The sequence below is a fragment of the Thunnus albacares genome, chromosome 11 (assembly GCF_914725855.1).
Source record: "Thunnus albacares chromosome 11, fThuAlb1.1, whole genome shotgun sequence".
In the NCBI taxonomy this organism is placed as follows: Eukaryota; Metazoa; Chordata; class Actinopteri; order Scombriformes; family Scombridae; genus Thunnus; species Thunnus albacares.
This window is the reverse complement of record NC_058116.1, coordinates 7,502,590-7,515,241: the sequence shown is the minus strand read 5'-3', so window position 1 is coordinate 7,515,241 and position 12,652 is coordinate 7,502,590. Positions and strand designations below refer to the sequence as shown.

The following is a 12,652-nucleotide window of genomic DNA, read 5'->3' as shown; positions in this document are numbered from 1 at the left end:
AACAAAAAGAGGAACTTTGGCTCTAAAAGACTGTAACGTTGAAAGATATCTACTTGATTTGACTCATTTTGAAGCTTCATATTAGCTTCAGATAAGCTTCAGATAAACTTTTAAATATTTTTTTGCACAGAAGGAGGACTGTGGATTTTGGCCCTCATCACTTACATTGTAAGTGCATTATGAAGGGATCTTCTAATGGTCAGTATGAGCAGGAGGAATGATTACAGCAAGTAAAAGCTCTTTCAATGTTCATATGGGCACCTGGCAGTTGTTTTAAGACAGTCTTATAATATTTTATGTAATATTTCAAAAACAGAAAATTTGCATTTTACTGTAGACTAGAATACTTTAGACTATTAGTATACTTCCCCACTGTTTTTGTCTTGATAAGGCTGGGCCTAAAAACATAATGCGCTGAATCAATCTCAGATGTCAAGCATTCAACACACTCTTACATCCAAAACAAACTATAATTTAGCCTACTATGGGACATTGCCATTGAGGCAGCAGCAGGCAGGAAAACCATCAAAACACCTGAAACTGTACTGAGCTTGTTGTTCGTGACATTTTGTTTTTCTTTCATTGTGTTGTACATCATATGATATAGTGCATAAAGTGTAGGGTTGTATGGTAGGCTATACTGTATAGTGCAGCCATGTGTAATCAATTTCTTGCCTTTTTTTCTGACAATCATACTTTTGAACCTAAGCAACCTGCTTTGGCAATGCTTTATTTAAGTATTGCTTGGCTATAGGACCAATTATTTTGTGCACCTACATATAATTTGGTGTATTGTAATCTGTACAATCAGTGTTTAGTGTATCATGAATACTACTAGAATTTCCTTTATCTGTCATATCAGAAAACCCTCCCCCTCTGGCTGCAAACAAATTCTTTCTTCATTTGCTTGGACTGTCATATAAACTCCAGTTAATGTACCAACACGCTACAACATCTTAATCATAACCAGTTAACATACACTGTACACACCTATGGAGGTAAATTCAGGGGAATTTTTGTTACTTTGGAAAAATGTATTGTTCGGATTCACTGAGTAAGACAGAGATCTCTGTTCACAGTTCTATTCATTTGCTTATTATTTTGACCAAATTATATATTCACAAATCCAAATTCTTAAACAAAAAGCCAAATTTTTTCAGAGCTGACTGTCCATATCAAACAATACATTTCTTCAATATCTGAATGTACAATCTGTGTACAATCAAAAAAGCTGTTAAAACGTATAACCACTGTAAACTTTATTTAAAAATTTATTTTTATTATCCTGTAATATTCCTGTAGTCCCCCTTGTGTATTTGTGATTATAGACTCAAATTGTATCCACAAGGTGCTTGACTTGTTTCAATAAAGCAAAAAAAAAAAAAAAAAAAAAAAAATTACGTCCCAGATATAATCGTTTCTGATTGGCCTTATGCTTCCATGACGCATCTCCCAGCACCTGCGCAGAAGCGCGGCGGACTTTTTGTTTATGTTTGAAATTGACTCAGTGGCGTTTTCACGGTATTTTTAATAACTTCACAATGAGGTTTCTTTGATTCATTCACGGTCGTTATCAAGAAAATTTGTTTGCAAGACACAAGTTCTGCCGCCGACTAGCGTAAGTTTTGCAGTAGAGTGAGAACAAGTAGAGTAACGTGCTGTACCCAGTGAGCATAACGGTAAGTTAGCTAATCACAATTCAAACAAACAAGTTAGCGTTAAACTTCATCTAATGTTAACGTTGGCCTGAGTTTGAACGTGAAAAATCAATAACTTTCTTTGAGATTGTCAGCTAACCTCGTTGGTTAGCCGTTTTTGGAGCGCCAATTATAAATAAGTGACGATTCAAGAGCAAAACCTAGGTACTAACTTTAACTTTATAGTAGCAATGTAAGTTACGCGTTATATAGGCAGACAAGTTTTCTATTTTGACGTTGGTGTGTAGCTAGATTGACTCAATCGGATAGTAATATTAATAGTAATAATAATACGACAACAATAATAATAATATATTTAATTTGTACCGCACTTTTCATTCATAGTGAAACTCCAAGTGATCATCACCCATCGAAGTCAGCGTTACATGCCATCAGAGGACAATGCCACCTTCAATGACTTCCAAGCGGGCTTCAGCTGCAGCATCAAAGATAAAAAATAAGATGCACAGTGAGTTTGTCATACTACAACCTTTATCTCTCTCAGACATTCACAGAAGACATATTTAATGTGAAATCATTTTCATGATATAATTTAACACTGTGATGCTTCTTCTTGAACGCACCAGACACCTCCTCCTTCTTCAAGGTCTCTTTGAAGACCAACAACAAGGCCTTAGCTGTTGCGTTGGAGGCACAGAAGGAGAGGAGCAGGCAGCTGGAGATGGAGATTGTGTACCTGCAGAAACAAGTGGAGGCCCTGTGCTTTGAGCTGGCCACCAAGAAATACAAGCACAGGAAACTGGTTGGTTTGCATTATCACCAAGGCATGTTGGTGTCATTTTAGACCATATGTTGGTTTTAATGCACAGAATCTCACAATTAATTTTGTCTGTTCACAGCTCCCCATCTTGAAAAATCTCCATAGCAACACTCTGCTTCACTTGGACATGGTGGCTGACCTTTTCTCTGACAGTGTAAGGATCCATCTCAGTATGTTTTTATGATTGTTTTTATGGCATGTGTGATGCGATAAATAAGTTTAACTTATGTGTATCCCAATAAGATGTGAGAACTGTGAGAACCATGATAAATTAATGGGAATTTTGTCAGGATAGGATTATATGGAAAGATAATAAACATTAATAGTAATTATTGTCTATCCCTACAATGATGTCTCAGGCTGTGAAAGTATATATAACCTTTATCTAATCAGAGATCTCATTGAGATCAAGATCACCTTTGTGCAAGAGACCTGAGTACAGCCCAAGTAATGGTTACAGAGAGAAAACACAACAAACATAGCCAGTTACATACAAACACAAACAAGCGTATGATATTTATCTCCTGTAATAAAATGTGAGGCACAGTTGTAAACTGCATCAAGTTGTTTTAAGGTGGAATGAACAGCATGAGAGTACAGGATATCTTCATAGTTCAGCACAGACATGATGGTCCATTGCACAATGGCTTTTGTTCCATTTTTATATTAGTTTCTGTGCCAGTTGTTTCATATGGGATTTAAAAGTAAAATAAGTCTGACAGTCTTAGACTGCTATCTAATCAAATTCACAAGTATTTATAAGATTGAACGATTGCAGATACAAATGCCCTGAAATGTCAAAATATACCAGGCATAACCTGTCATTGTGACTGTATTCATCCACCCACAGGATCTCCCTAAACTATCTGACAATTACAAGTCTGATGACATCAACAGTGAAAATCCTCCAATCAGAAGGTGAGGTGTGTCTTAGATTGAAATGTACTTTGGACCAAAAACTGTTTCTTAAACTGATTTCTGTAAATCACATCTGATATTTCTTTCTTTCTGTCTTGCTATCCCTTCCCTAACTCCCTTTATAGTCTTCCAGATGAGTTACCACCTCAGCCAGAAATGTCAAGGGAATTGTTGTTACCCCCCCAAAAGATAACAGCGGATGTACCTGAGAAAAACATGTCTGCAAACGTCTTCAGTATCCAGAGCAGACTCAAAGAATCCACTGATCTCTGCAATAGTAGGGGGATAAATATTTAGAATTTTTTGTATTTTAATCATCATCAAATAATTTGCTGTTATCTTCCCTATGATACTGATGTAGTGTTCACTGTAAATAGTAATTTGTATTTTCTATTTTCCGTAACAGGTGACACAGTCGATGAGAAAAGACATTCAAGCAAGTATATACAGGCTCGCCAGACAGGAACATCCCGTCAGTCCAGCAGCCTAAGGGATGAGGTAGAGAGGCTGTCGATGATATTCTCTCAGCCTGGGTTTGATGTTAAGTCAGTCAACTGTCTCCAGAACAGTCAAACCGCTTCTGTCGTCAGCACAAGTGAAAAATCCAAGCCATCTCTTTCTAATGATATTGACCTTCCTAGCAGTTCAGTCAAGGAAACTGGACCAGACCATGTCAACAGACAAGAGAACACTGTGCTTATGAATACAACAATGGAGATGACAACTGTAAGTAATGCTATTGAAATAGTCACTGTGGAAACCAAGGCCAAAAAAACAGGCCGCTCTGGCAAACCGAAAAGCAAGAAGAAAAAGGAACAAGAAAATGGGTCAACTGTGGCTGAAAATCCACAAGTGAGGAACTCCACAGATTCTAGGTTGAGTGAGGTACAGAGTGCACCCACTGAGACTTTGTTACAGACAGATGAACATGCACTAAAGGATTTTGCAGAGCCGGAAGTTATTGAGTCTCAGTTACTAAAAACACAGTGTAGCAGTGGTATCACCTCTCGCATTCCCAAACTGAGCAAGTTCGGAGCTTGCAACCCTCAAAAAATGTCAAAGGACATATTCAAAGACCATGACCCTACCATGTCAAAGACAGAGTCCTGTGACATTGTCTTACCAGACCTGGATGATTATTTCATGGATCCTGAAAACCACTTTTCCAAAGCCAAAGAAAGTGTGAAATTACCACCAGAGAAAAATATTGCTGAAGAGGCGAGATCTAAAATCAAATGCAGGAGGTCCAAGACCAAACATAAGAGGATGTCATTTGTCACCAGGAAAACTTTTGTGACCTTGCCTTCGTCATCTCAGGAAAGTGAGAACAGTCAGTCCAAATTGGAATTGGTCCATAACAAAGTGGAAGAAGAAGTTAAGGAAAAATATGAATCACCCAAACACCAGGAACCACCTGAGGAGTTTCTGTTTTGTGCAGATGAGGTCACACATCCAGAGACAGAACATGAGAGCCCCCCTCCCTCTATTAGCAATAAACTACAGAGCAAAATAGTGATGGCTACAAATTCTGGAGGAAGTCACAAATCAAGATGCAGAGAGACATTTGTAATCTCAGTGGCCAAGGATAGCACCTCATACAACAGAGCGTCACCAGAAATTGTTCCCATTGAGCAGGACTTTGTTTCTCATACAGAATCCAACTGTGAGGCAGAAGAACCATCATCAGTCATGGATGCAAGTTTTGAAAGGCAGCATTCAGAGCCAAATCTACACAGGCATAGAGGTAGAGCCTTTGTTGAGGAAAAACAGAGCTCCTGTAAGCGTCCTTGGGTGGCCACTCAGGATTCAGGAAGCTTTCAAGAGGACTTGAGTAGCAACGAGAACCATGACGAAGTGCTGCCGCTGGACCAAGTCTCCACTGCAGGTACAGAGGTTCAGAAACCTAAAAAACCCAGGAGAGAAGAAACTGGCCGATCCAGCAAAAAGAAAGCCGTGCGGAGGGAGGAATGTGTTGATCACTCAAGTGACAAGAAAAAGAAGAAAAAATGTAGCCGTGGCAACACAGGATTCAGGTCTGGGGATGGAGCATGTTATCTTCAGGACGCCAACGAGGCCTTACCTCTCCATGACAGTGCATACATGGATGACCCTGAAAGAAATAAAGAACAGTTAGATGATTTACAAGTGGTTGACTCACATTTTGACATTATTGAAAATGATAACAGCTTTGAACATTCATATAATTCAAAACCCACCAAGTCAAAGTCGAGGATGGTTTGGAATCCTGAACAGTATAGAACGACATCCAAACTGCATACACCAGCAGAAACTAGAAATACAAGGGAGACGTTTGTTGTCTCTAGGCGGAAAACTCAAGACAGTGTTTCACTAAACAACACGAGGACATCTAATGTGTCAGTCTCCTACAGCCACAAGGTAGACACCAGTGATGAAGCAGTTCATCAAAATCTGGGAGACCTGCTGACGGATGAGATGCCACCATGGCTGGCCACAGATGACAGCACTGCTGACACTGAGGTGGGCTCTTTACTCTACAGTCCCAAAAGGAAGACATCAGGTTGGATGAGAGTGATTGAGGAGTCTGCTACCATCACAACTGAAGCCTCTCCAGGTGTGGTATCCTGTATACTGCAATTTTTTTGCATGAAATCTGTTACTATGCATATTTCAACTGCCACAAAGATGACAGAGCGTCTAGTGTTATATTAACAAATATTTTCACCTTGTTGTGCATCTGACCAGCCAGGTATCTGATGTAGTTACATTAGATGACATTGTCATTGTCAGGCGTACATTTGTGACCTGACATAGCAGCAGAGAATGAAGAGTAATGTGTCATTTTTAGTGTTTCACCAAACTCTACAGATAGATTTAAAGATATAGTCACTACATATTTCAACTTTAATTGGTTAGTTCAACTTAGAAAAAAAAGTTATAATCTCTGGTGGTATTGAAGGCTGGGTATTGTTTGAAATGTTTTAATGCTAGTGCCAATACTATATTAAAGTTTAGGTACTCGTACGTAAATGAGACCTTTTTTTTAACCTTATATTGAAAACGTTTTTTTTCCTACAAAGGCCTTTTTTCATTTAACAAAAGGCACCAAAGTTTCAAATGTTAAATGTTGTCCAATCACAAGCAGCCATACAAGAACTAGATCTAAATTAAATAGTCTAAAATTGGCAAACTTTTGATTCAAATCAAGAACTATCTGATCAAAGAATAAGAGAGCAAGACATTTGATGCCAGCTTTTGGTACTTGACAATGGACATAGTTTAGTTGAAACTAAAAAAGTATTGATGTTCAATCCCCAGCCACTGTAGTATCTTGTCCAGGTTTTCAGATATTCATCTCTGATATTTCTGCCTCCAACCCAACACAATGGAGGTGGATGTGATTTGGTTGTGGTGCTCACAGCAGCGAAAATGACAGTTCTGATCAAAACTGGTGACAGCTAGGTGCGTATCATGCAGTGTAACATACACAGACGTGGCTGTTGATTCGACTAAATTACATTTGTCATTCCTTTGAGAACCACAAATGAAATTCTGTTTACTTCCATTGCATTGTGTTTGAGGCAGAAGTTCTATATGGATATCTAAAAACCTGGAAAACATAGCTACATACAGCTATAGGTAGGGGAGAAAATATGCTGTCTTATCATTTGAGTGTCAATATGGCTCGTTTGATTTCTAGTTTGTTTTATGTAGTAATATGAAAAAGCAGATGTTGTTTTGTAAACTGATTGTGTCTGTTCATTCCGTTGTTGGGGCTTAATTTGTTAAAGAAGCCTAAAAAAACATAAAAGTAAACTTTGGTCTAATTTATTGTGTGTTGCAGTTGGAAGAGTCTTAACATCACTGACCAACACCATTACAACCCCAGATATGGAAAATAGAGGGAGAACCAGGAGACGAAATGGTGTCGTCAGTTACAAGGAGCCCACCCTCAACAGGTGAGGACTTCATGTCTGTAAACTTTGATGACAACTCTATTTCTGTATTGTTTATAATATAAACATCAGAATATAACAAGCCATCAGCAAAAATGCATTCCTGCACAGACAAATAAAAGGCATATGAATTTATTGCATTATTTTTTTTAAACAGCAAAATAAGGCGTGGAGATAAATTCACCGACAGCATGTTTTTGAGTTCTCCGGTGTGTAAAGACGGCAAGAAGAAGAAGAAGAAGAAGCAGCAGAAGAAGCCAGCGTTGGAAGAATCCCTTTTGATTGACTGATTTTTTTTTTTTTTTAATACATTTATTTATTTAGTTTTTTTAAGTTGCTATTTTTCTTTAATGCTTGAATAAAGACCTTTTAATCAGTCTTGTTAATCAAATTAAAATGAACTACCATTCTTTGCAGACAGAGCATATACCTTGTATGTGTTTGGGGCACCCAAACCCAATATACACATTCCACATTGCAGACACTGTATGTTCTGATAACCACTGTTTCCCAGCGATGGCTGGTTGATAACTGTTAGAGATTGACAGTAGGTTGGTCATAAATTATTCAGTCCAGGCTGTTCACCTGAGAAGTTGACTCCACATCGCTGTTAAAGGCTTGTGTTCCCTGTAAAGGTCACCAGATTCAGTCTAGTATGACTGGAGCCAACCATGTTTAGGGTTTAGTGTTATCATGTAAAGTACTGTAACATCCTGTTTTTGCTGTATAACAGTTTGCAGTCGCACAGAATTGTGTGGTGAGTACAAATGCTTGCATGTGGAATTTCTTATGCCAGCCATTGTTTTTTGTCTTTCCATTAAAAATGTTAGTGCAGAAGAAATCAAATTGATTCTGTTTTTGATTTGCTGTGTAGTATCAGTCACAGATGTATTTTTAAGGATGACTGTAATACTGGACAATTGTTTTATTGTTGGTAGCTCATTGTGTGGGCCCAACAAGGTGTCAGGTTCATGACCTGGCTACATCATACTGCATCCACAGCAGTAAATTAACCCCCTTATCTGTGGTCAATGATGTTATGTAAGCTACCTTTCCTTGCCGCCAGTACATCAATTAGTTTCACAGACTTTCCACTTTACTCAGTTCTTGTCAGAAAGTATTGAAATGTTTTCCTTTGCAGGAGTCATAGATGAAAAGAAACCATTCAGAAAATGGGGGCAAGGCAGCTGAAAAGAAATGTTGAGGCTCTTCTGTGAGTGGATATTAAAACCCAGAAACTGTTATGATATGGTTATGAAGTGTATTTAAAAGGGTAACTCACATTTTTTCTAATCTCAGGGGTGATTACATTGGGCAGAAACTCAGAGAGAATTCTTTTGATCCCAAGGGAAAGGGGACCTCCACAGTGCTGGATGACCTGGTAATAACACAGCATTAGATTGTCTTTACCAGAAGCAGTGTTGGTCATTGTGAATAAATATTAACTACCACAGATGCAATTAAAGGACAGGTTCACAATTTTTCAAGCTTGTCAAACAGTTGCCTATATGAACACAGAAAGAGGTTTTCCTCACTGCAATCATTCCTCCTTTTCGTACTGGCTGTTAAAAGATCCCCTTCAAATGTGCTTTCAGTGATACAAGCCAAAATCCACAGTGTGTGTGTAAATACATTTTTGCACAGAGGGAGGACTGTGGATTTTGGCCCCCATCACTTACATTGTAAGTGTATTATGAAGGGATCTTCTAATGGTCAGTATGAACAGGAGGAATAATTACAGCAAGAAAAACCTATTTCAATGTTCATTTGGCCTCCTGATTGTTGTTTTAAGACAGACTTAAAAATTGTGAACCCGTTCTTTAATTGGTTCTGTCATTTGTGTGCATGTTACAGGCTCACTATGATCTTGCCATCAGTGTTGCCCTTTGGTGGTTGGACAGGGAACAGGGACGGGATGCGTTTGACAGAGACATCATGTAAGCTGTTTGTATTTAGATATAGTTGTAGTCTGAAGTTAACATTGTTTTGGATCTTTATCAGTTTGCCCAAAACTCTGAACTGCTGGTGGATTCATCTCTACAAAATACTGTACCACAAAATATTTGAAATTCAACTTAAGACCCCAGTGCTTCCAAAAACACCAAATATGTCGAACTGAAAGGGGGGGTGAAAACAATTTTGCACAATATCTAGATTATTTCCATTTTATGCAATAGTGTAGTTATAAAAAAAAGGTGGTATTTGTGAATATATGTGGGAAATAAAGACATTTAACAAGTTCGACTACACTTGATAGAGGTTTATTTTGCTATATTGAGAAAATGAGAGGGATTGTGGCAGAAGTGGACAAGGTAACGACCATGGACCCTTACCCAGGAGAAAATCCAGGAGAAAACCCTAACGCTTGACTCGCTTCACTGGTGTTTCTGAGGCTGCATACATGCCCACTGTGTGCTCACTAGGTCCACTTGGTAGTCCTAAAATGCAATAAATCCTCTTTGATGCCACAGTTTAGGAACATCTGGGAGCAGCTGAGACTGAACCAGAATGAGATGAGATGAACGGTTCTGTAACTGAACGGAGAGTTCTCACCTATAACTCCATAAAGACTAGAAACTGTAGATAGTGGAGGATGGAATGAGATTGCAGCCTTGAGTATTTGAACCCACAACGCTTCCAAGAGGTGACTGTATATGAAGCTGTCTAAGCTGCGTTGTATGAATCTTCTACTAACTTTACCTTCTGCCACAGTGGAACAACAAGCGTCTCAGGAAGTGCCCAGTACCCTAACCGCTTAGAACGGGAAGCCATGATCTTGTCATCCTTTGCTGGGATGATTATGGTAAGAGTAATTTATACATTAATGTGGGTTTTGTTAAAACACAATTTCCTAATATGCTTCGGACATCTGTACCTTTAAATAAAACCTAGTCCAAACCAGGAGTGTAACTGCGTCCTGCAAAAATGCTGGGGTCAGGGGACTAGGGTGAGGTGGGATGGAGATTTAACTGGGATGTATATCTCACTCTTCCATATGTTCATTTTCAGTTCCATTAAAAAAAAAATTAACATTAAGATCGGGCTTAAATTTGAGTGACTGTAAGTAGATACGTCAATAATAGCCCTGACTCAAAGAGAAAAGTGCAATCTGAATTCAAACTCATGTGAGAAATATTGGCCCAAACAAAAGACTCTTTACCTTCCTGCTTAAAACCCCCAAAGACTTCCTGAGATTAATCTCACACAGGAATCAGAATGTGTTTAACTGCTATAATGTAATGCTTTTTGATATGCTAGTTTCTAACCATTGCACCTTTTTCCTGATTTAGGATAGTCTGCCAGTGGAGGAAATCTTGGCTCTGTATAGGTGTAAACCAGCTGCCTCATACCCCAACCAGGAATCCAAGGTACAACAATTGTCCTGGCTAATGTGTTACAAATACAGTATGTGGATAGTTTTGACACACTGTTGTGAAAGTGGCTGTCCATGCTTTTGTATCGTCTTTGTTGTATAATTCTGCTAAAACTTTGTCTTTTCAACCATAGGGTGCAATTGTCTATCCCTTCACTCTATCCTACCATCCATTTGCTATGCTTGGCTCGTACAAGGCCGTGCACCACTCCAAGAGGCACAGTAAGTGTGTATGCATATTAAACACAGTTATCTGGTATTATCTAATACAGTGGTTCCCAACCTTTTCTGGCTTGTGACTCTTAATAGCCAGACGATGCACACTCACACAGGTTGCATATGATTGTGAGCTGTTCAACCAAAGAATAATGTTGCCTTATGATATTGTTTCATTTAAGCAATTTTTAGAGTCCTAAACAGGCAAAACTGATTTGAGGCCAGAAAAAAACAGCATTTGCACAGCAGAAATAGTCTTTCTTTTTAGCTGAAGGTTCATTCTGACTTTGGAAGTAGTAGCTTGACAAAAAAATATATCATTGAGATCACCAAGACAACTGAGAAACTATGAATGCTGAAAAGGGCAATGATATTTGGTTGAAAGCTTTGGAAACAACAAATAATTTGGACCTTGTTTAGAGAATTTTTGTCAAGCTGCTTTTCTTTCTTTCCTAATTTATTCCTATCAATTGTGATTTATTTTAAAAACCTTGAAAAACTCTTGTAGATCAAAAGTTGAAAAGATGGCTGTCTGAGAGGGCAAAGACCAGTGCCCCCACCAGAGGAGTTTCAGTGCAGTCTTCATCATCTTCATCCTCTTCTCACTCCTTTCTCAGTGTAAGTAGCCACAGCATCTGAATTTCTGCAGTTTTTCCATTTCTATTTTTGATCAGAATATTTGAGTGGAAAAGGAAATCAGAAAATGTTGACAACAGGAAAGAGCCTTGAAAAAAATCTTAATAAAGTTGGTGTGATTGAAGTCATGAAGATTTGCCAAAGAGGAAGTTTTCAGAACTTTATCTTGGTTTAAAACATGCATGAAAGGCCTCTACTGCCACCCTGTGGATATAAACAGACATAATCTTAACCCAACACCACTTCTTCTCTCCTATTTCTCACTCTCAGGACAGCACTGAGTGTCATGAGGACAAAGCTGAGCACTATGAGGGTTCACAGGAGTCTCTGCAAGGCTGAAGTCCCCCTGAAGCAGCACCTCCTGCAGTGTGTTTCTGTCCTCATGATGGTCCTCGTGTCTATTTTCCACAAGGAAAAAGTGATTACAGTTTACCACTTTTGCTGCCTTTACTTTATAAAAACAAAGCTTGATTATTCTGTTGGATTTTGCTGTCATTAGTGTTATTGCAACATTAAAGATGATGATGGTTGTGGCTGATTATGTGTTGTACTGATGATCAGTGGTGATGAAGCATATCACGGTATCACTAACTAACTCATTATCAATACACAGATATTGACATTCTTCTATCTAGACGCTCGGGATAATCATTCACTGCAGTTTCAAATTCAACAAATAGTTAAAGGCCGTTGCTGTTTTGTGATGACTTCTGACATTCTACATGGAAAGATTAATCCACTTGATGACGGATTAGTGGATAAAACGTCTCTGCGATGCCCATATCAATAAAAAGGGCACTGTGGGTCAGTAATTTGCCTGGTAGGACTTTTGCAGTGATGATTCAGGGATTTTTGCTCTATGCCCAGGATCAAGACTTTTGGCAGCGATGCCAGCGTGTTAAATCCCTGCTCATTGAAAAAACAGCTAAAGTGGGATCTGCTAACCTTTTGATTGAGGTTTATATAGAGGGGCTCTCGTCCTGCTTTGTGAGACCACCATTTTCCGTAGGTGACTGGCTCCAGTACTCTTTGCAGGATGAGTAGTAAGGTAAGAGTGTTATCATGTTTTCTGTCTGTAATGATCTTCATAAACCAG

The 12,652-nt window shown here is 38.7% G+C and overlaps 2 protein-coding genes across 4 annotated transcripts; both read left to right on the top strand.

Annotated features, from left to right (window-relative positions):
• Positions 1-1,444: 1,444 nt before the first annotated feature.
• sgo2 (shugoshin 2) lies at positions 1,445-8,177 on the top strand. Of its 3 annotated transcripts, none has more exons than XM_044366475.1 (9): positions 1,445-1,679; positions 2,043-2,166; positions 2,285-2,460; positions 2,558-2,632; positions 3,329-3,396; positions 3,522-3,673; positions 3,803-5,989; positions 7,220-7,334; positions 7,489-8,177. In XM_044366475.1, the coding sequence occupies exons 2-9, from the start codon at positions 2,100-2,102 to the stop codon at positions 7,619-7,621; spliced, it is 2,973 nt and encodes a 990-aa protein (XP_044222410.1). In that variant the 5' UTR covers positions 1,445-1,679; positions 2,043-2,099; the 3' UTR covers positions 7,622-8,177. The 3 variants fall into 3 exon arrangements, with proteins under 3 accessions (XP_044222410.1, XP_044222411.1, XP_044222412.1); XM_044366476.1 differs by having other exon boundaries at positions 1,446-1,618; XM_044366477.1 differs by lacking the exon at positions 1,445-1,679 and adding an exon at positions 1,798-1,862.
• An 89-nt stretch (positions 8,178-8,266) lies between these two features.
• On the top strand, positions 8,267-12,097 carry LOC122992623 (uncharacterized protein C2orf80-like). Its single transcript, XM_044366478.1, has 8 exons — positions 8,267-8,544; positions 8,631-8,712; positions 9,186-9,268; positions 10,044-10,134; positions 10,622-10,699; positions 10,839-10,926; positions 11,429-11,538; positions 11,827-12,097. Exons 1-8 carry the CDS (start codon positions 8,504-8,506, stop codon positions 11,893-11,895), a joined length of 642 nt encoding a protein of 213 aa, XP_044222413.1. The 5' UTR covers positions 8,267-8,503; the 3' UTR covers positions 11,896-12,097.
• Positions 12,098-12,652: the final 555 nt, after the last annotated feature.

Excerpts from the sequence above, each read along its gene's own strand:
- LOC122992623 (XM_044366478.1), top strand. The coding sequence starts at position 8,504 with ATGGGGGCAAGGCAGCTGAAAAGAAATGTTGAGGCTCTTCT. Across the intron at positions 8,545-8,630 it reads AGAAATGTTGAGGCTCTTCT|GGGTGATTACATTGGGCAGA; the intron begins GTGAGTGGATAT and ends TTCTAATCTCAG. Across the intron at positions 10,927-11,428 it reads GCACCACTCCAAGAGGCACA|ATCAAAAGTTGAAAAGATGG; the intron begins GTAAGTGTGTAT and ends AAACTCTTGTAG.
- sgo2 (XM_044366475.1), top strand. The coding sequence starts at position 2,100 with ATGCCACCTTCAATGACTTCCAAGCGGGCTTCAGCTGCAGCATCAAAG. Across the intron at positions 5,990-7,219 it reads CACAACTGAAGCCTCTCCAG|TTGGAAGAGTCTTAACATCA; the intron begins GTGTGGTATCCT and ends TGTGTGTTGCAG. Across the intron at positions 7,335-7,488 it reads AAGGAGCCCACCCTCAACAG|CAAAATAAGGCGTGGAGATA; the intron begins GTGAGGACTTCA and ends TTTTTTAAACAG.